The sequence below is a fragment of the Olea europaea genome, unplaced genomic scaffold, assembly GCF_002742605.1.
Source record: "Olea europaea var. sylvestris unplaced genomic scaffold, O_europaea_v1 scaffold261, whole genome shotgun sequence".
NCBI classification, from domain to species: Eukaryota; Viridiplantae; Streptophyta; class Magnoliopsida; order Lamiales; family Oleaceae; genus Olea; species Olea europaea.
The window spans coordinates 49162-70691 of record NW_019244422.1 but is presented as its reverse complement, the minus strand read 5'-3'; the positions used below and the strand labels follow the sequence as shown (position 1 = coordinate 70691).

The window sequence follows — 21530 nt, the reverse complement described above, 5'->3', positions numbered from 1 at the left end:
TCAGACCCACCATCAAAAGGATTAAGAATGCACAAAGCCGAGTTTTGAAACTTCACGTTGTTGTGAAAGAACTAGAAAGAGGTATAAAATTTTGCCAGAATTTTTGTCAATTCCTTCCCACCCAATAAAATATGGGTCTTCGCTTTATTTTAGGCTAGATTTTGGAATTAAATTTTGCAATATGTTCGGGTTGAATCTTTATTTATTTAAATCACATCTTTGCCAGGAACGTCTCATATGCAATCAAGATTCACGTTTTCGTTTAAAGGCTAGTATGCGAACAATTTTCATATAGTGTAGACGGTGTCAAGACTTAGAACTCGAGGGTTTTTGCCCTATCAACCCCAACCCAAAACAATCGCACCACTGCGGGGTGGGGTGGCGTGGGGTGCGATGGGGTGAGGAGGTTGAAGAAGAAGGCGGCTGTTTAATTTCTATTTTGGTTTGGATGGGGTGGGGGGTAGGGTGGCGTGCGGGTAGAGGTGGGATGGGTGAAGAAGGGAATGAATAGTATTTTTTTTTAGTTATTTATTTTAATTATTTTATTATAGGGTTAAGTAATTTTTACCTTTTTACCCTTTTCAATTGGTCAAAAATTGGTTAATGTTTAATTTTATTGGTCAACTAACGGTCAAATGGACGGTTTCCATCCATTTGGATTTCAGGTGCAGATTTTTGAAAGGTTTGGTACCTCCAGTGGCACAAACGAAAGGTTTGGACAAAGTCTGTTAATAAACGAAAGATTTGATACCTCGGCTGCAATTTTCCCTTATTTTATAGTATAATATCTATCCAAAGCCAGCTCCCAACCCCATGCGTGTTTGTCAGGCCAGGTCATTTTCATATCTCCAACCCCACTCAACCCACTCCCAAAAGACCTTTTCTATTAGAATAAAATATCTCAAAAATATAAAATGAGTTGAGAAAAAAAAAAAGTTGTAATAAAAGTGGGAAACAAGTCGAGCTGCCTCCAGGTCGAGTTATGGGCGATTTGGGCTTATATTGAGGCGAATCATTGATTGAGTCGATCTCACCTTTCTCTATGAGCCAAGCGAGGCCTTCAAGATGGGTTCTTTCTTTTTTGACTTTATTAATTTTTTAAAAGAAATTGTTCAGTTTTAGACTTATTTTGTTAATTTTGAAAAAAAATTAGTCAAGTCGACTTGACTATGTTTATGGACTCAGAAACCAGAGGCTGAGCCGAGCATAGGATTTGAACATGAGTTGAGCTTGATTTGATCGCCACCACCCCTAATACAATTGAAGTGATATCATCTTAATCGAGTCTTTATTCTATTCAATGGTCTCCATCACCTTAAAATAAGGAAATGATCTCATACGTATATAAAAAAGAGTGATGCTATTTAATTCCATTGAGGTTATAACCCTAGTTTAGATGGTATTAATAGGACATTAAATGATAGGTGAAATTAAATAAATTATTTAATTTCACATTTTATTCAACTTATCATCTAGTGCCATTTAGACTGGAGTTGTAATTTTAATGGAGTTGCATAGGATTATTTACCGATTCATGATTTTTGACAAAATAGAATGTATCAGAACATATCAACCACAATAATTTTTAAAATTTTGAAAAAAGGTAAAACCATAGCTCTCGTTAGGTAGTAATTCTTCACTCCAAAAAATTAATTTCTTGATCGTTATTTTACTATTCTAATCGTCATTTTTAACATCTTCACTCACAGTTATGACCCATTTTTCTAAAATCAATTCAAATAATCACTACAAAACATATTTATATTAGTTGTGATATTTTAAAAGCCCTTGATGTTTTCGAAATTTGAAGCCCAGTGCAACATCGAACTTGACTATTCTGCTTCAATAATAAAATAAAAGTAAAATGTGTTTACTTTTGTCTTTTCAGAAATATTTGACATTATCGATAAATTTTTATACGTTGAGCTGAATAAGATTGAAGTGTACAAGCGTTCAATGGTGTACAACATTCTTTAAAAGTTATACCTTAGTCTAGCCCCCAGGGCATATCTCCCAGTGGCAAAGGGGAGGGCGGATAGGGCTCAGCGCGGCAGTGTGCAGAGTTCGATTCCCTACAAGGTGAAATTGACTTTGTTGCAAGCGGGAGTTACCATATGGGTAACAGCCTTAGCCTATCCGCGTGCTCTCCACCCTAGCTCCTGGGAGGCACATCCTGCGATTTACCTCCTCCACGACGGCTCAGGGCAGGGTCGGTGGGGGCCCTTAAGGTTGGGGTTCAACCTTTTTTTTTTTTTTTTTTTTATACCTTAGTGTAATTTACTGATTTGCCACTACTAAAATTTTGTCATGCCGCCGTCTTTTGAGTTTAAGTTACGGTACTTGTCGGGGTCTCTTCAGCCGTACACGCACTAAAACTTATATAAATACAGAAAATAAAATACGAAAGAGAAAAATAAAATAATTTCTCTCTCCACCTTTCTTTCCGTAGAGGGAGAAGAGAGAGCTCACAGTTCATTTGAATCTATAGAGAGAGAGAAAATTGCTCTAGCGAGAGAAAGTGCGCGTTCTGATTGGCCGTCAATTTGGTGTTCCCGTTCATTTTGTGCAGAAATTGAAGGATTAAAGCTAGGGCTTTTGGAAAATGACGAATCGTTGAGAATTCGAGCTTTGATCTTACTTTTTAGAGGTTAAGAATTGGCGTTTCAAGTTAGTGATGGAAGTGGATTCGGCTATGAGTGGTGAGCCCGATCACGATCCATCGGCCCAGACTAATACAGCCAACGGTCCTGACCAGCCTGCCGAATCCCAATCTCCGTCTGATCAGCACAGTATTAATAATAGTGATAATAGAAATAGTACTAGTAACAGTGGCGGTGGAGCGGTGGTGGTAGGGCCGCGGTGCGCGCCGACTTACAGCTTGGTGAATGCGATAATTGAGCAGAAGGAGGATGGGCCGGGGCCGAGGTGTGGCCACACGTTGACTGCTGTCCAGCCAGTTGGGGAGGAGGGTAGTCCTGGATATATTGGGCCGAGATTGATTCTGTTTGGTGGAGCCACGGCCCTTGAAGGGAATTCCGGGGCCTCAGGAACTCCTTACTCTGCTGGAAGTGCTGGAATTCGTATGTTTCTTTCAAATTTTGAAATCCTCTCCATTTTCTTTTTGAGATTTTTGATTTAGTTAATTCTGATTGTGATGTAGAAAAATGATTTATTAATTGAATTGTCAGTTTAGTTATGTAGAGTTGATTGAAATAACATTTTTGGTATCTTACAGTTGAAATGGATTAAGTGAAGTGCCTAAATTTGGATGCTTTTGCTTGGAATTCTTGGATTTTGGGTTACACACACTTTGCTTTTGTAGTGTGCACGCAAAGTTATTATGTAGTAAAGTTGGAGTTTAGGTGAGGTGTTGTTTTAATTGTTCAAGTAGTTACATGTACAAAGAAAGTTGAGATGAGGATGGGAGTACATTTACTGGTACAGTTTAAGATTCTAGCTTAAATTGTTTGAGGTTTTTGAGATAGTGTTTATCTGATTTCAAGTTTGAAATTTGTGAAAAGTGAATTCTTATCTATCCCTTAATATTGACTTGTAGGAGTTCAAGATATTGAGGGATTTCATGGTTTATCTGTGCTGAAGAGCAGCTTTTTTTGGTTGAAATTCTAGTGAAATCATAGAAAGTGGATCACCCTTTTAATTATTGCTGGAAAATAAAATAGGAATCAAAGTCATTACTTAGGATGATGGTTTCTCCAATTGAGTGGAGCGTGTCTTTTGGCGGATTGTAATTCTAGGGAATGCTCATTAAACTTATTGAAAAGCTGTGCCTAACTGTTTTAAGTTAATAGTTGAAATTGAACTTAAACTCATTATATATCTATGATGTTTGAGAATGTTTTTAATTACAGGGCTTGCTGGGGCTACTGCAGATGTGCATTCTTATGATGTATTGACGAATAAATGGTCTCGGTGAGCTTCAGTTGATAATTTATCTCATTAGAACTCGTAATCTATTTTCTGGTGTAGTGGTTACGTATCTTAGTTTTTTGAATTTTTTGTAACTAGCTTCCGTGCTTTAATTTACTATGTAGACTTACCCCAATTGGAGAGTCACCTACACCAAGGGCTGCTCACGTGGCAACTGCTGTGGGTACTATGGTTGTTATTCAGGTTTGTTGACAGGTGGATTGTATTGAGAATTTCCATTGTATTTTCTTCTAATAATTTATTTTATTTTATTTTTATTTTTCATTTATGATATTTCAATGCTCTTGTCCTTCACAGGGTGGGATTGGTCCGGCCGGTTTGTCCGCAGAAGATCTTCATGTTCTGGACCTCACACAACAAAGGCCGCGATGGCATAGGTTAGCCTCTTTGGAATAGCAAGCATATGCATATTTTGGAGACAAATGCATGAAATGCATTAATAAATACATGAAATGTGCATCTTGCTTTAATAAATGCATGCACATCTTTATTAATATCTTCTTTTAGGGTTGCTGTCCAAGGTCCTGGACCAGGGCCACGCTATGGGCACGTCATGGCTTTGGTGGGTCAAAGATATCTCATGGCAATTGGTGGAAATGATGGTCAGTATAATGCTCCATATCTTCCCTTGTACCGTTTTCTAGATTCAGATAGCAATAATTTTGTGCATGATCTCTAGGAAAACGTGCTTTAGCTGACGTATGGGCATTGGACACTGCTGCCAAGCCATATGAATGGCGAAAACTGGAACCAGAAGGTGAAGGTCCACCTCCATGCATGTAAGTCTCTGCTTATTTCTCTTTAACCTTAGCACTAGGTCTTTCTGCTTCTCTGTTTAGGCAGCATTCCCTTTTTCTTCCACTACATTATCTGCATATAATTTCATTAAAGTTGTCGGAATTTTATTTTATTTTATTTATTTTATTATTATTATTTTTTTTATCCTTTGTCTTCTATTATTACTTCTGAATTTTAGATCACTGAGGAGAGCATAAAGTCAATTGGGAGAACACTTGGACGAATTTACCATTTTTTCCTGTGTAAATATATATTAGAGAATTTGCTTACATGTTTGATTGTAGTTTGCAAATTTTCTGTTGTCATGGATAGTTACCAACCCGAAGAAAATATAAAAATTCTAAATATTCAAATTAAAGGGTGTGTAGATACAATCTAAATCAATAATCAAAGGTCCAACTGATCACCACACCTGTATTATAAATATATAGTTACCCCTAGAACCACACCTGTAACCCAAGTCAATGCGCGAGGTTTTTTAAATCTACCAGCGAGGATCGAGATTATGAACTTGTTCTTTTCATGACCCCTCTTAATTAAGATGAGACAGAAGATCCAATGCTTGGATTAATCCCTTCTTTTTTCTTTTGATATCTTTGGGCCAATTAAACGAATTTTTTATAAATTGGGTAGGGAAGGGGTCAACATTCAAAATTGTAGAGTATGCAAAAGAGCAAACAAAAAGACAAGAAAATAAGGGTAGTGACATGGATCCATAAGAAGCTCAGCATACTCTTGAAATAGCCGAAGCTAATTTGAGAAAATTCGAAATGAATTCAATTCCTAATTTCTTGGAATTAAAGAACTCCAATTTTTTAAGATTTTAATGATATTTTCAACCTTAGAGCATGTAGTAACTCATTTTTCTTTTTTGAGAGAAAGTAACAGTATCTACTCGAACACTACAGTGAAAGTCTGTTTAATCAAGAGAAGAAAGCAAACTACAGAAACAGAAATATCAGTGGAAGTTAACTGGATTTAATATCTTGCTAAACGGATCATCTTATGAAATCAGCCTTTATCTCACAACTTAGCATTTGAATGGATTTCTGTTTCTGTTTTTGGAATATGATGGGATTATAAATTTTTTGGCGGTCTGGATAAAGGCATTAAACTGAATCTTTGGTTTGTAACGGTTTGAGCTTCTCATTATGTGGTCTACTTCATCTACATGCCAAATCAATTTTATATATTCTCCCTTTGGCGTTCAGTTATCTAGTCAATAAAGGGTTTTCATATTTGCAGCTAGTTAGGCCTAAATCAGTTAGCGATGTTACCTAGAAACACAATAACAGCATATGCATATTTCTGGACAAAGCATGTTCTATGGGGAAGTAACTTGTATGTTTTTGTGGGAATTGATGCTCTTCTGATTTGTATGAAAGATCTAATGATGTTTTGCTTCTTTTCAAATAAATAAACATTTAACGAGATCAACACTACCTTTTTTTATTACGTGTATCATGAGCTCACAATTGTCAGCCAATACGATCTGTTTTTTGCTTTTCTCTGTATTTTACAACGTAAAAAGTAGTAAGAAAAAATAGTGAACCCATTTTAGTCCTCTGCTGTTGACTTATAGTTGTATTTACATTTAACATGATCACTTCCACCATTTTCTGTTGTAAGTACTAGATTTACTTTATAAAAATTAATAAAAGTGGAATGTACATGTATACGTGCGATGCTTGCATCCTTGAATATACTGGTGGTTTTATATGTGGTGAAAATAGATAGTTTGTGGATTTTTAGAATTAAAATTTCAGGATTTCACATGAATTGTTTTAAATTTTTAGTAGTACAAGTATTTAGGTCGTGTATTTGAAACTGTGTTGTCTTTTAGGGAGCAATCCTCGGGTCTTTTTATGCTTTGCTAGGTTGGAAAACTTTTATGGGCTCATAACTGGTTCTATTTGACGTGGTAGAAAAATAAAATATTAGATTGACCAAGCTTGGCACCAAGTTGGCTTCTTTATGCGGTTGTTAAATGCTGAATCTTTTTTAATGTACCATTGGCTGACTTTGTTCCTTCATGGTACTTCGTCTCTACATCGACTTTCAAAATAGAAAAATTATATTGAAGTGGTTGATGTGCACATTCACCATCTTCATTAGTAGTCTTCTAATTTTCAATGATTATACTATGAAAATCTTGTCTGTGTTTTTACAAAGTGAAGTTATCTTGATATTTTGCTTGCCCATCACCTTTCCCAGGTATGCAACTGCAAGTGCACGCTCCGATGGTCTTCTTCTTTTATGTGGAGGGAGGGATGCAAGTAGCGTGGTTAGTATGATTTCTGAAATTTTCATGTCATATACCTGGATTCACTTGTCCTTGCTTTATTTAGGTTGCTTTTGAATGTGTGATTCTTTACATTTTCCTCTTCATTTGATGTTTCTATTTGCTAATTTATCATGGGGTACAATATTCCTTCCTATCTAGTGCCTTAAGTCCTAAATTTGGCCTATTTAAATGAAGAGGGAACACTAGTTTCTTTTTTCTTTTTTATGTGTGTAAAATGTATGTAGATGTACACTCATTTCTGTTGACTATGTAATTATCGGAGAGGGGGAGTGTGGTGCCCAGCTAACGTTTTCTGTCTATGCTTCTCTCATGAATATTTTTCTTTTCATGCATTACGATTAGTGGATCTATTTTAGGTGTCACTGGTTAATGCTGAACTTGATGGGCCTTAATGTCAACCTCGTTTTATTCTGAAATTCACCTCATTTTCACGTGTTCCTTAAGAAGCTTTTATTTGATTGCTTGGAAGGGTAATAATGAGCAATAATTGTTCTTCAGGATCCAGCTGTTCAGTTGCTTTAGCTTAGATCTTTGCTTTTATATTTGTTAGTATTTATGGATTCAATTGAAAGCTAAAAGTAGTATATGACAATTACAAAATTTAGTATAGTTATAGCAATAGCAGAATAGAGCACTGAGTTTGTTGCGAAGGCGATAGTTAAGTATTAACTTTAGCAGTTTAGACACTCTTTCCCTAATTATAAAAGTACAAGCACTTGCAAACACTGACACTCGTGCATAAATTACCTGGAAAGGTTGTTCTTGTGACACCTCTAATGTTTGGAAAAATTTTCGGTAAACTGGATAACAATGAAGATGACAATTAACAGAAGAAACGATCAGTCAACACTTTGTCTACGGTCCTTTGTTGACCCATTCTGTTCAAATGTTCTTATGCAGCCGCTGGCAAGTGCACATGGGCTTGCCAAACATAGAGATGGTCGGTGGGAATGGGCCATTGCCCCTGGTGTCTCACCATCTCCCAGATATCAACATGCAGCGGTGAGTTCTTTTATTAATCACTCATCATGACAAACTTCATCTGCGTATAGGACTAAATAAAAATCAAAGAATTCTTCTCTCTGTGGCTAAAACTTATAGTTATATACTGGGATTTCTAGGTTTTTGTTAATGCACGTCTTCATGTATCTGGTGGTGCACTTGGAGGTGGACGCATGGTAGAAGACTCATCAAGTGTGGCTGGTAATGTTCTTTATTTATGTTTTTATAAAGATTTTCTCCTTTCTCCCTTTCATCTACAAAAATTTTGAGTTGTCCTAGAAGAAGATGTGCATTACATCAATATTACGATAATATCTGCATGTTCCTTTTTCTGTGCAGTTCTGGATACTGCAGCAGGAGTTTGGTGTGATACAAAGTCTGTTGTTACGAGTGTGAGGAGTGGCAGATACAGTGCTGATAGGTATGATCACAAGTTTGGAACCTTGATAATATATTTGTTGGCTTGTTAGGATGATGCTATACACTTGTAGTATGTTTTTGGTGTTTTTACACGGTTAATTGATAGCCAAGTTTTTTGAGATTGTGTAGAATTGAGCATTTTTTGAAGATTAACTTAAAAGGAAAGACAGCAGCCAGATTGTTATTTGTCTTGCCTCCTACTAATGGCATGCTGAAAAGTTGGTTTAGACTGTGATCTGCTGTTATCCAAGGCCATCTTCTGGAACATCTTTCTTTGGTTATGTTAAATAAGTCAACTTCCTACATATGTTTGTGTCTTCTGTAGCCCTGCCTTACTATATAACCTATTTCTGTTTCCAACATGAAAATACTAATGATGAATGTCACTTTTTTTAAAGATTTCTGTTGCATACGTACTTTAGGGGTCTAGATCATATATTACCCCCCCCCCCCCCCCACCCCCAATCTCTCTCTCTCTCTCTCTCTCTCTTATTTTTTATTTCTAAAATTGGTTTAGCTTTCTCAAAGTGTATCTTCTGTTGTTATGCGTTGCCACAGGGGTATTGCTTGATGACCTCCTTGTCGCGGAAGACCTTGCTGCTGCTGAAACAACTAATGCAGCTTCTCATGCTGCTGCATCAAATGTGCAGCAAGGGAGGTTACTGGGTAAATATGGTTTTGCAGATGATAGAACAAGGTCATTGGTGCCTGATACAAGTGTTGATGGTGCAGTTGTGGTAGGCAGTCCTGTTGCTCCGCCTGTAAATGGTGATGTGCATACAGACATAAGCACAGAAAATGCAATGCTTCAAGGTTCTCGGTAAGCTTGCTACTAAATACTTGTATAGGTTTATGTTTTGTGGTTTATAAATCGCTTAGTGATTTTGAATGCGTTTGGTTTGTTGTTTTCTAGCTGTTTTTAATTTTCAGTTTCGCAAAACATTGAAAACATGTTTGGTTTGATATTTCTAAAAATGCATTTTGAAAAACAAGGTTAAACTTATAATACAATATTCAAAATGCATTTTTGATGTTTTCAGTGAAAATTCTGAAAACATTCGAAATATAGAAAACAAGAGTTTAATAAATTTTTAAAAAATAAATAAATAAATAAAATTGATAACTTCTAAAAAAATTTTAAAAAAATGAAAAAATAAAATCTAAAATTCTAAAAAAAGAATCTAAAAAAATTCCAAAAATAAACAATAAAATTTCTAAGAAATAAATTATAAAAAATAATTCAAGCTCTTAATGACTATTTACGTAAAACTTCTAAAATAATATTTAAATGAACACATAAAATTATTCTCAATGCAAGTCATTAATTTTTATTTTTATTCCCTATATTTTGAACTCAATTTATAATTATTTTTATTTTACTTTTGTAGCGAGAAAAAAATATTGTAAGATTCACTAACTCTAAAATGTATATATTACTTGATAATATTTTAACATAAAGTTGTTTTATTTTTATCGAATAATCGAATTTCAAATGTGTTTTCTAGTTTTCTGTTTTGAGAAATAATTTTTAAAGAAGACAAAGCAAACATGCTTTTAAAAATCATAAAAACGGATGCTCAAAACAGAAAAATGAAAATGAATTAAAAGCTGAAACCTGAAAACTAAAACACAAACCAAACAAGCCCTTCGCTTTTCAGTTGCTTAACATTCAGATGTTAAATCCGTATGTTTTGCAGAAGACTGAGCAAAGGTATTGATTACTTAGTTGAGGCTGCAGCAGCAGAAGCCGAGGCAATTACTGCTACGTTAGCTGCTGTTAAAGCTAGGCAAGTCAATGAGGAAATTGAGCTGCCCGATAGAGACCGTGGGGCCGAGGCAACCCCTAGCGGAAAACAGATAACTACTTTGATTAAGCCTGATCCTGCAGTATCAGACAGTCCTGCTTCAGCTGGAGTTCGGCTTCATCACCGTGCTGTTAGTATCAGAATAAACAACAAAATTAAGTAAATTTCATTTTCAGTCATATCAAAGTTGTATATTTGTGTCATTATATGCCATCAATACATTTGCAGGTCGTTGTGGCTGCAGAAACTGGTGGGGCTTTAGGTGGCATGGTCAGACAGCTTTCAATCGATCAGTTTGAAAACGAAGGCAGACGAGTCAGTTACGGTACTCCAGAAAGTACAACAGCTGCTAGGAAACTTTTAGATCGACAAATGTCTATTAACAGTGTACCCAAGAAGGTACTCCTTTCCTTCTCCAGAACACAGTAAACTTTATCAAGTACAATTCTTGTGCAGTTTTATAACTTTGTTATTACATAGAAGAACATCAGTGATTCCCGGAGCGAATTGCTAATGACATGCTATGTGCTTTAGTCAAATTGAATAGAATTGCATGCTTCTGCTTTCTTCTTGCATTCTATTGTCCACTGGAGGTTTGCCAATTTGAACTTTGCCATGACGAAATCAAGTGCTTTACACATACTAAAAGTAGAAATCACAATCCCTGAATGTATGGTATTTTAATCAAATGGTTATATTTCTAAGCTATAAAACTTATTTGTTTTATATATTTTTTTCGGTAAGTTTGTAACCAAGCAAACAATAATCTATAGGTAATTAATCTAATTGTTCTGACTATTTGTCTATCGTGATGAGACCATTTTATTTAATGTTGCTTATTGTAAATTGGTTATTTTGAAGTTGTAGCCTCATGGCCAGTCTTCTGCATTCCCAGGTGATTGCTCATCTTCTGAGACCTCGTGGTTGGAAGCCTCCAGTTCGCAGACAGTTTTTCTTGGATTGCAATGAGATAGCAGATCTTTGTGACAGTGCTGAGAGAATATTTGCCAGTGAACCTAGTGTACTACAGCTCAGGGCTCCTATTAAGATATTTGGTGATTTGCATGGGCAATTTGGGGATCTTATGCGCCTTTTTGATGAGTATGGATCCCCTTCAACTGCTGGGGATATAGCGTAAGTTTTCAACCTATAGCATCCTTCTACCAAATGCTTATGCTGTGAGACAGTTCAATTTTTCATGCTAGCATCCATGATGCCTCATATGTTGCTACTTCCGTTTGATGGTCCAGTATTGTCAATAAATGCTTAACTGACCACACAGTTAATAAAGCCGTCATAGAAGTTGCATGATTCTATTGTTCATTGCATGTTCCACCAGATATGCTAATCATTCCCAGTTGGGAATTTTGTGTATGTTGCTGTCCTAAACCTTGTAGTTATCTTAGGTGGTAACTGGTAGTTTGTCCATAATGGTAATCTGGTGGTTTGTACTTGAAGAACCATTATATCATTTGTTGCGGCACTGCAAACTTGCTTGAGACTTATGGCAGCTGCATCTCCTGTTACTTGGGGTCATGCGGCACTTGCTTTCTTAGTCAAAAGGCTCATTGCTTTGCATCATAGAGGGGTGCCCGGAAATAAGAATATGGATGTTAATAAATTGGATTTAAGGCTTTCTAACTGATTTGGACTCTGGCACGGGAGGTCTTTCAAAGAAATTTAGCTTATATTACCCCCAAAATTTGGCTTCTGTTATTATATTTCCTTCTTTCGAATTCATCCTGGGTGAGCGTTTATATTATGTTTGCAGATTTAAGGCTTATTTTTGTCTTCCCTGATTTTGGCTTTCTATTCTGACTGTTGTCTATCTGTTGTTGCCACCTTAAGATGCAATTCTAAAGAATGACACACTCACTTTTCATTGAAGTTTGAGCTATTCAAATATAATTTTAGTCTCTTTTGCCATTAAAGTGTCCATGTTCTAAACTATCTACTGAGAGAGTAGATTATATACCTCCTTGGATCATATGCATCTATGCCCCGTTGCCCCTCTTTTTATTGATTTACACAAGAAGTTGCTTAGATTGACTTTAACTATGTTATTGTTTTAATTGAACTACATTGATTTTAAAGTCTCTTCACCTTCAATGTGATGCTAATTTTGTACATGACTATCAGGTACATTGATTATCTATTCTTGGGGGATTATGTTGATCGTGGCCAGCACAGCTTGGAAACCATAACTCTTCTACTAGCTATGAAGGTACTCCTGTCTGTCAATACAGTCTTATCATTTCTTTTCCCTTCATTGATTCTGAAGTGATCTAATGCATCTTCATCCGAATAAATGCATGTGTAGGTTGAGCATCCTCACCAAATACATTTAATTCGTGGTAATCATGAAGCTGCAGACATCAATGCTCTTTTTGGCTTTCGAATTGAGTGCATTGAACGCATGGTAAATTATCATCAGTTTTACTACTCGTGCTTTTCTATTCTGAAAAATGTAGGGACCTTATAATGATGCCTTGAATAGGGTGAGAGGGATGGAATCTGGGCATGGCATCGTATAAACAGATTGTTCAACTGGCTTCCTCTGGCAGCATTGATAGAGAAAAAAATTCTATGTATGCATGGTGGTATTGGAAGATCAATCAACCATGTAGAACAAATTGAGAATATTCAGCGTCCAATTACTATGGAAGCAGGATCAATTGTTCTTATGGACTTGTTGTGGTTAGTGCATGTCTGTTCTCTCTTTATTTTCATTCTTCTAATTTTCCCAATTTCTGTTCTTACACTCGAATATTTCAATGTAGGTCTGATCCCACAGAAAACGACAGTGTAGAAGGTTTACGACCAAATGCAAGGGGTCCTGGCTTGGTTACCTTTGGGGTGGGCATTTCTCTCATAATCTGTTTTCGACTTCTTCAGTTTTGATTCTCTCTTTAGGATGATGACTGTTTCATTGTTTGGCCCGTTGATTTGTTGAAATAAAATTGATCTTTTCTATCCTGATTTTCCTGTGTGTGCATGCGTGCATTTTGGGGGACGTAGGGGTTAATGTTAATGATGTTCATTTTAATTAGGTACAAATTTGCACTTTCTTAGTCTGCAAATAGGGTCTGCTCTTGTTGCTGAAGGGTTGTGCTTGTTTTAGTCAAGAACAAGTCTATGTCCTAGCTTTTATTGTTTTTTTCTTTTTTATTTAAAAAATTGGTGATCACTTGCCAAAGTAAAGGAGCAGCTAAAAACTTTGCAACTTGAACAACTATGAGAAAGCAATTGAAAGAGCTAATGTGAGTAATGCCGAGAGTGATAGAGGTAGAAGACTACTTTAAAATGGATGAAGGAAACTTGTATTAAGTCTTAAATGAGTACAATTATTTATAGGACAGAAATACATATGAATAATCCTACCTACCAAACTTAAATATATTCTAATCCTATAAACAAGGAAATAAAATATATGTTAACAATAATAGTTTCATAAGATATGGTAGTTAATAATCCTTCAAATCAGCGCCAAATATCTCGGAATCCTCAATACTACCCCTCAAGCTGGATGATACAAGTTAAATAATCCAAGCTTGTCCAACATTTTCTCAAACACAGGTTTAAACAGTCCCTTTGTCAATAAGTTCGCAACCTGTCCAGGTGAAGGCACATACATCAAGCATATAGTTCCATTCTCTATCTTCTTTCTGATGAAATGTCTATCCACCTATACGTGTTTAGTTCTGTCATGATGAACGGGATTACGTGACATTGCAATATCACAGTACACTTCCATGGGCTTATCTCCTGGATACCAAGTTCATCTAACAGTAGCTTCAACCACATTATTTCACAAATTCCATATGCTAGGGCTTTGAATTCAGCCTTTGCACTATTCCTGACCGCAACTGATTGCTTCTTACTTCTCCAAGTGACTAGATTTCCCTACAAAAGGTATAATAGCCAGCTGTAGATCTTCTGTCCATTAGGGATCTTGCCAATCAACATCGGCAAAGGTTTTAATAGATCTTTTTGAAGAAAAGTCCAATTCCAAGAGTCCCTTTTAAATATATCAAAATATGATAAACAGCTTCCATATGCTCCTTAAATGGGGCATGCATGAATTGACTTACAACACTAACTGCAAAGGTTATGTCATCTGGTGTGTGACAAATAGATGAGTTTACCCACTAGACGCTGATATCTTTCTTTATCAATAGGTGTACTTCCTGAGCAATCTCCTAGTTTGTGATTGGGGTTTATAGGTACATCAGCTGGCTTACTTCCCAGTATTCCCATTTCTCTTGAAAGATCCAAGACATACTTTCTCTGTGAGATAGAGATTCCTTACCTGTTCCTAGCGAACTCTAGTCCAAGAAAGTATCTCAAAGGACCTACGTCTTTTATTTCGAATTCGGTCGAAGGAGCTTTCTTCAATCTCTCAATTCTTCATAGTTATCACCTGTCAGGACCATGTCATCTACATAGACTATCAGAATGGTGATTTTACCACCTAAGCATCTGTAGAATAGTGTATGATCAGACTGGGCCTATATGTATCCTAGTTGACATTCAGCTTTCATGAACCTACCAAACCAAGCTCTTGGAGATTACTTTAGCCCATATAAGGATTTTTCTAGTTTGTAGACCTTTCCTTGGATCTTAGCTTCATCAAACTCAAGAGGAAGCTCTATATATACTTCTTCTTCCAAGACCCCATTCAGGAAAGCATATTTTACATCTAGTTGTTGAAGATGCAAGTCTAGATTTGCTGCTAGTGTCAGAAGGGCCCTCACTGTGTTTAATTTTGCAACTGGAGCAAACGTTTCCTGATAGTCAACTCCATAGGTTTGTGACTATCCTGTTGCTACCAACTTGGCTTTATAGCATTCCACAGAACCATTTGATTTGTACTTAACAGAAAAAACCCATTTGCACCCAACCGTTGACTTATTATCAGGTTTCTTTACAATCTGCCATGTTCTATTTTTATTCAAGACTACTATTTCTTCCTCAACTGCTTTTCTCCATATCGGAATTGACAATGCTTTATGAATAGACTTTGATATATCAATTGATGACGTATTAGCAATAAGGGCCCGAATTGATCTTGACAGATGAATGTATCCAATAAAGTTGGAGATAGGATGTTGTGTACAAGATCTGACTCCTTTTTTGAATGCTATAGGAACATCCCAATCATTAGTAGATTCAATTTGCTTGGTAGAGGGATTACCTGAATTCGAAACAGATTCATGATTCTGCGATCGAACTACGAGGGGTTACACTATTTCATGATTTTTGCTCCTTGAATAAACACATAGCTCTGGTGGTCTTGCAAATTGTTGTTCTCCCCATGTCATTGAACTTGTTTGTACAAAGGGATCAACATGTGGTAGATTAGAAAGTGGATATAGATTAGTGGATGGAGAATGTTCTAAGACATCTTTAGTGGGAATTGGGACATCTTGAGTAGGTGACACACGTGACTGTGGTTTAATTTCCCAAAAATTTCCATCATAATTATCATTGTTATTGAGTTCCTCTTCCTGGGGGGAATTTTAGGAAAAATAAGGAAGGGACTCAAAGAATGTGACATCTATAGATATGCAATATTTTTGAGTAATCAAAGAGTAACATTTGTAACCTTTTTGAGTTGGAGAGTAGCCTAAGAATACACATTTTTGAGATTTAGGGTCCAACTTGGTACGTTTATGATCATGGATATGAGTGAATGCAGTACAATCGAACACTTTAAGGGGTATAGAAAGTATAGGTTGGATTTGCGGGTAGACATTTGACAAAACGGTTAGTGGGGTTGTGTAATTATGTATCTGGGTAGGCATTCTGTTTATAAGGTAACATGCAGTAAGGACTGCATCCCCCGAAAATGTTTTGGAACCTTACTGGTAAATATAAATGCTTTAGCAGTTTCAAGTAAGTGGCGGTTCTTTCTTTAGGCAATACTGTTTTGTTGGGGAGTATTTACACACAACTTTGATGTACAATGTCTTTATCAGTGAGAAAGTTTCCCAAGACATGATTGAAGTGTTCGCGGCCATTATCGGTTCGAAAATTTTTTATCCTTGTATCAAACTGGGTTTGAATCATAGAGTGAAATTTTTTAAAAGTTTGTGCAGTTTCAGACTTATCTTTTAATAGGTAAAAACCCAACATACCCTTGTATGATTATTAGTAAAAGTTATGAACCAACGTTTGTCTTTAATGCTCTTAGTACTAGAAGAGCTCCATAAATCACTATGTATTAAAGCGAAGGGTGACAATGATTTTTAATCATGAGAAGGAAATGAAGAATGAGAATGTTTAGCTAGTTGACACACATCACATTGATAATTATCTTTATTGTGAAACAAGGATTGAAATAGATGCTTAAGATATGTAAAATTAGGATGACCGAAACGATGAAGCCACAACGTTACTTCTTGTTCTCTAGGGATAGGATCACAACTTGCAGTTTGAGCTTGTTTATAAGTAGGTGCCTCCAGAAAATAGAATAGCCTCTCACGTTTTTTTGCATTGTCAATCCTCCTCCGAAATCAGGTCTTGAAACAAACACAGTGGCTCAGTAAAGTTCACACTACAATGCAAGTCCTTGGTTAATTTGTTAATAGAAAGCAGATTGCATGAAAGTTCCAAAGATGGACTTAGTCTAATAGTTCCAATTCCAGCGATCGAGGAGAGCGACCCATTTGCTATTTTTACTTAAAAATTTCCTGGGCATGGTGAGTAAGAATGAAACAATTTTCCACATCCTGTCATATTATCCATGGCTCCCGAGTCAATGACCCAATGTTCAGTACTCTGCTTGCCCGTCAATGCTGAAATATAATTACCTTTCTCAGCCAACAGGCTGGAGGATGGCGTTGTACTGGATGTTGGAGTGATCATCTTATACAGTTGCTCGAGTTGGGCTTTGGTGAGGAAGAGCGAAACCTTCTCGGATTGAGTAGTGGGAGGTTCAGCAACACTCTGGAAACTTGAAGTATTACGCATTTGAGGCTCCTCACGGTGAGTCTGAATCTGTCTTCCATCATCATGGGTCACCTGTTTCCGGTTCGGTGGTCTACCATGTAAAACCCAACACCTATCAGTAGAATGGTTTGTCCTCTTACAATGATCACACCATGAATTATTTCTCCTGTTCGTCTTAAGTGTATCCTGTCCGTGTGCAGCTAGTGCCGAGTTCTCCACGGTAAGTTGTCTAGAGTCCCCAAGCATGACCCATCTTCTACTTGCTTCACGTCTTACCTCAACGAAAATTTCATCAATTGCTGGAGAAGGCTTTATACCCGGTAATCTACCTCTTACTTCATCCAATTCAAGTACTAGGCCAGCCAAGAAATCATAAACTCTCTCTTTCTCTACCCTTTTCCTGTATTTTTCAGCGTCCTTAGGTGTGTCCCAATCAATCTGGACGAACATCTCTATATCTCGCCATAGCCTTTGTAATGTATTGTAATATTGTGTGACATCCAGCTCCCCTTGGCGTAAGTTTTTGGCATTATTTCGAAGTTGAAATAGCTGGGCAGAATTCTCCAGGTCTGAGAAGGCGACATTGAGGGCATCCCAACGTTCCTTCGCTGTAGAGTAATAAAGTTATGGTTCCTTAATATCATCTTCAATTGAAGAGAAGAGTTATCAGAGATAGTGGTCATAGGAATCTGAGTAGGTATAGTGGTCATAGGAATCTGAGTAGGTATAATGGGTGCACTTGTAGGGAACGATTCAGCTGTCCCAGTTGAGAGCCCTGAATCCTCGGCCCTGCGTGTACCAGTCATGGCCATTTTGACCATTCCACCTGCTCAAATATACCTCAGCTCTGATACCATAATGCCGAGAGTGATAGAGGAAGAAGACCACAGTAAAAGGGATGAAGGAAACTTATATTAAGTCTTAACCGAGTACAATTATTTATAGGACAGAAATACATGTCAATGATCCTACCTACCAAACTTAAATATATTCTAATCCTATAAACAAGGAAATAAAATATATGTTAACGATAACCTATCAAAAAATATATATATATATGTTAACAATAATAGTTTCATAAGATATGGTAGTCAATAATCCTTCAAATCAGCACCAAATATCTCGGAATATTTAAGAATGAGCTAATGCAAATTCACATAATGCATGCCTTGTGAATTTCTAAGGTCTGTCATCTTATCAGACTTCATTTTTTCTTTAATTTTGGTTCATGTGGACTGAAGAAGCCTCTGAGTAGTTATGGTTAAAGATATTATTCTGATAGTCGGTGATAAAGTTATATTATTTAGCAGGTTCACAAAGGATTTGTGGAGTCTGCCCTGGTTAACTGTTTCTGTTGGGTTTTTTAGTTTGCCCTTATTCCAGTGAGGTTAAATGTGAAGTGATTGAGTTTAGAAGATGAAGAACATGAGTTGGTTTATTTTACCCTTATTCCACATCTTATATCCAAATCAATGTTTTGTTTATAATTATACTTGGACGATTCTGTGCAACGAAGAATTTGTTTAAGTTCTTGCAGTTGTGCAGCTCATCTAAGTTTCTCTATCTTTGCAGCCTGACCGTGTAATGGAATTCTGTAATAACAATGACCTTCAATTGATCGTTCGGGCACATGAATGTGTGATGGATGGATTTGAAAGATTTGCTCAGGGACATCTGATTACTCTCTTTTCAGCCACAAACTACTGTGGTATGACCTAATTTCAGCCACAAACTACTATTGAAATTTTGCTTTCATTTTGAATTCTCTTTAATTTTCTTATTTTAAATCGTTCAGGTACTGCAAATAATGCTGGTGCTATCTTGGTTTTGGGTCGAGATTTAGTGGTTGTGCCAAAACTAATTCATCCACTGCCGCCTGCAATTTCATCTCCAGAAACATCTCCTGAACGCCATATGGAAGACACTTGGATGCAGGTGCTACTGCAACCTCCATCTTTCATTTTCTGATATTCTCCTCTATCCAACAAACATCTTCTCAAATTATGCTGATACTGATCTTGCCTTTTTTATTTTTACTTTTTGTTGTAAAATTAGGAGCTTAATGCTAACAGACCACCTACGCCAACCAGAGGACGTCCTCAAGTTGCTAATGACCGAGGTTCACTTGCTATGATTTAGATTATGATTCCAGATACAGAGTATGTCTAGCTAAGCTTAAAAATAAGTAAAGTTTAACATTTTTTTCCAACCGTGCATGGATAAATTACCTTTTTCTTATTTTTAAGTTAAAAAAGTTGCTTATTTTGAAAGTAAGTCTTATCAAAATTGGTAACTTATTTTAACTTTTGATCAATTAACACAAATTATTTATTTTAAAATTGACTTATTTATTTACAAGCGAACCTTTTAAGCTTAGCCAAACACGCTCATGAGTGTTACACTTCTTCGAGGCTCTTGCTAACACCTGAAATTTGCAGTGATTTGTACATAGCAAGACTTCATGTGGAGGATTCTCCGATTTGTATTGCTTATGGAAATTGCAAGGCTTTGAACCCGTGCTATCATACACATTCTTGATCGGCCATTAAAAGAATACACTAGTTCGTCCGAGCACCATTTTGCATGCAATGAGTTGCCTACTTCATTTGTTGTGCTGAAAGCTGTTTGTCAGGGATGGTGAAAGTTGTACCATTTACATGAGCTTCAGATAAAAGTTGCAGCTTTTCGTCATTTCTTCCCCGTGCAAGTGGTTGGGTATTTCTTTTAATTTCTTTCTTTTCGTTTCTCAGGTTGGTATATTATTTTTATTTATGTTTTAAGAGGACTCAAGGTCCGGTCTGTATAGTTCTTGGTGGAATATATGATTTTGAAATCTTCTTGGATGTGTGTATAATAGAGGGTATCGCTGTGTAATTTTTGTTTCTACTCTATTCGATACAACCTTTCTGTGAAAAGATGAGAAGTCATTTTGTGTTAGGATTAGTAGCTGGTGTCATTAGTCATCTCCGGTGCACTAGTGTGTCTTTATCGTGTACAGAGACACGAAATTTAGATAGTAGAGTGGATTCAACCATCGTGTTGGTGGCTGCTTGTGTGCATGATTATCTGATCAAGTCCATTGTCTTATTTTTCTACTTCTAAATATTTGCCTACGTGTTAGAACACGTCGTGCCAGGCACAGTGTGCGCGCTGGTGTGTATGATTCTAGATTGAGATTCAAATGGACTAGTGCAGCTGTGCTGGACCCAACGCGGCCCACACTTGGCACATGCTAAGTACTATTCTGGCTATCTTGGGTCGTGATGGTCAATGTTGTGGTTCTTCTTCGGTGTAAGCGACCCTTACCTACAACACCAGTGATGAGTTATGTGAATGTTTATTGTCAAACGGTCTCATCTTGGTCGAAAATCTTTAATCCGAGCTCAAGAATACACTAGTCATGTGAAGGATCAAGCTTGAGAGGGTGGACCTTGGTAAAGCTAATCAGGCTGACAACTAATGACTTTGGATCTTACCCAACAAAGACGAGCTCGATAATAAGACGTGAGCCCATGTGGAGCGAACACTGAGATTGATCTTGATTCTAAAAAATAGAAGTGCTTCACCTATTTCGTGATTAAACAAATTAAAATTTGGTTGGAAAGTGTTCGTAAACAATTTAAATTATAAAATAGATGTAAATGATGGGTGGATAACAGTTCAATGGAGGGCAATTGCAAGAACTACATTGCAACATGCGCATTATGTCTAGGCCAATTGGTCAGCATGTCAAGCAGTTTCGTCCTTGGCATGTCCTTCCTTCGACGTCATTTTTCTCTGGGGTATATCATTTTGGCCAAATTTTTAGCTAATCGATCGAAAGGAGGACAATTGCAAGCAAGATGTTGCAGCATGCAAATTATGATTGGGTCAATTGATCGAAACGTAGTGAAGTTTTGTACCCACACGTGCTTTGTCCAACTTAATTTGCTTTGTATGTCTTACTCCATTGTTAGTTCCATCGAAATTGATTCTCACGAAATGTATGAACAAAGAGTTATTTACTCGTCGTTTATAAACTTAGCCAAACATAGATGAATGTTTTTCATCAATTTTAATTTCATCCAAATATTTGCAAATTGAGAATGATTACATTACTTTCCAATTTCGAAAATAAAGTGTATAATAAAGAGCCTGTTTGACAACTATTATTATAGAAAAAAGGTTTTAAATAGTGACTTTCAGGAGACTGTGTGGTTGAAATTTTTTTGATATACACATATAATGTTTTATTGTGTGAATGTATTGTTGAAAATGGTAGCATTTCATCGAATAAATTAATGGGTGTAAAACTGGAACAA

At 36.6% G+C, this 21530-nt stretch overlaps 1 protein-coding gene across 1 annotated transcript; it reads left to right on the top strand.

The window, feature by feature from the left end:
• The first annotated feature begins 2411 nt into the window (after positions 1-2411).
• LOC111383084 (serine/threonine-protein phosphatase BSL3-like) lies at positions 2412-20303 on the top strand. Its single transcript, XM_023007153.1, is given in 22 exon segments — positions 2412-3080; positions 3870-3930; positions 4053-4131; positions 4246-4325; positions 4456-4550; positions 4628-4727; positions 6961-7030; positions 7952-8053; positions 8173-8254; positions 8393-8557; positions 9020-9293; positions 10171-10408; positions 10507-10677; positions 11174-11412; positions 12418-12502; positions 12599-12697; positions 12776-12975; positions 13059-13134; positions 18802-18937; positions 19025-19164; positions 19285-19388; positions 19668-20303. Coding segments are annotated over 21 exon segments (2982 nt in total). The 5' UTR covers positions 2412-2674; the 3' UTR covers positions 19369-19388; positions 19668-20303.
• Positions 20304-21530: the final 1227 nt, after the last annotated feature.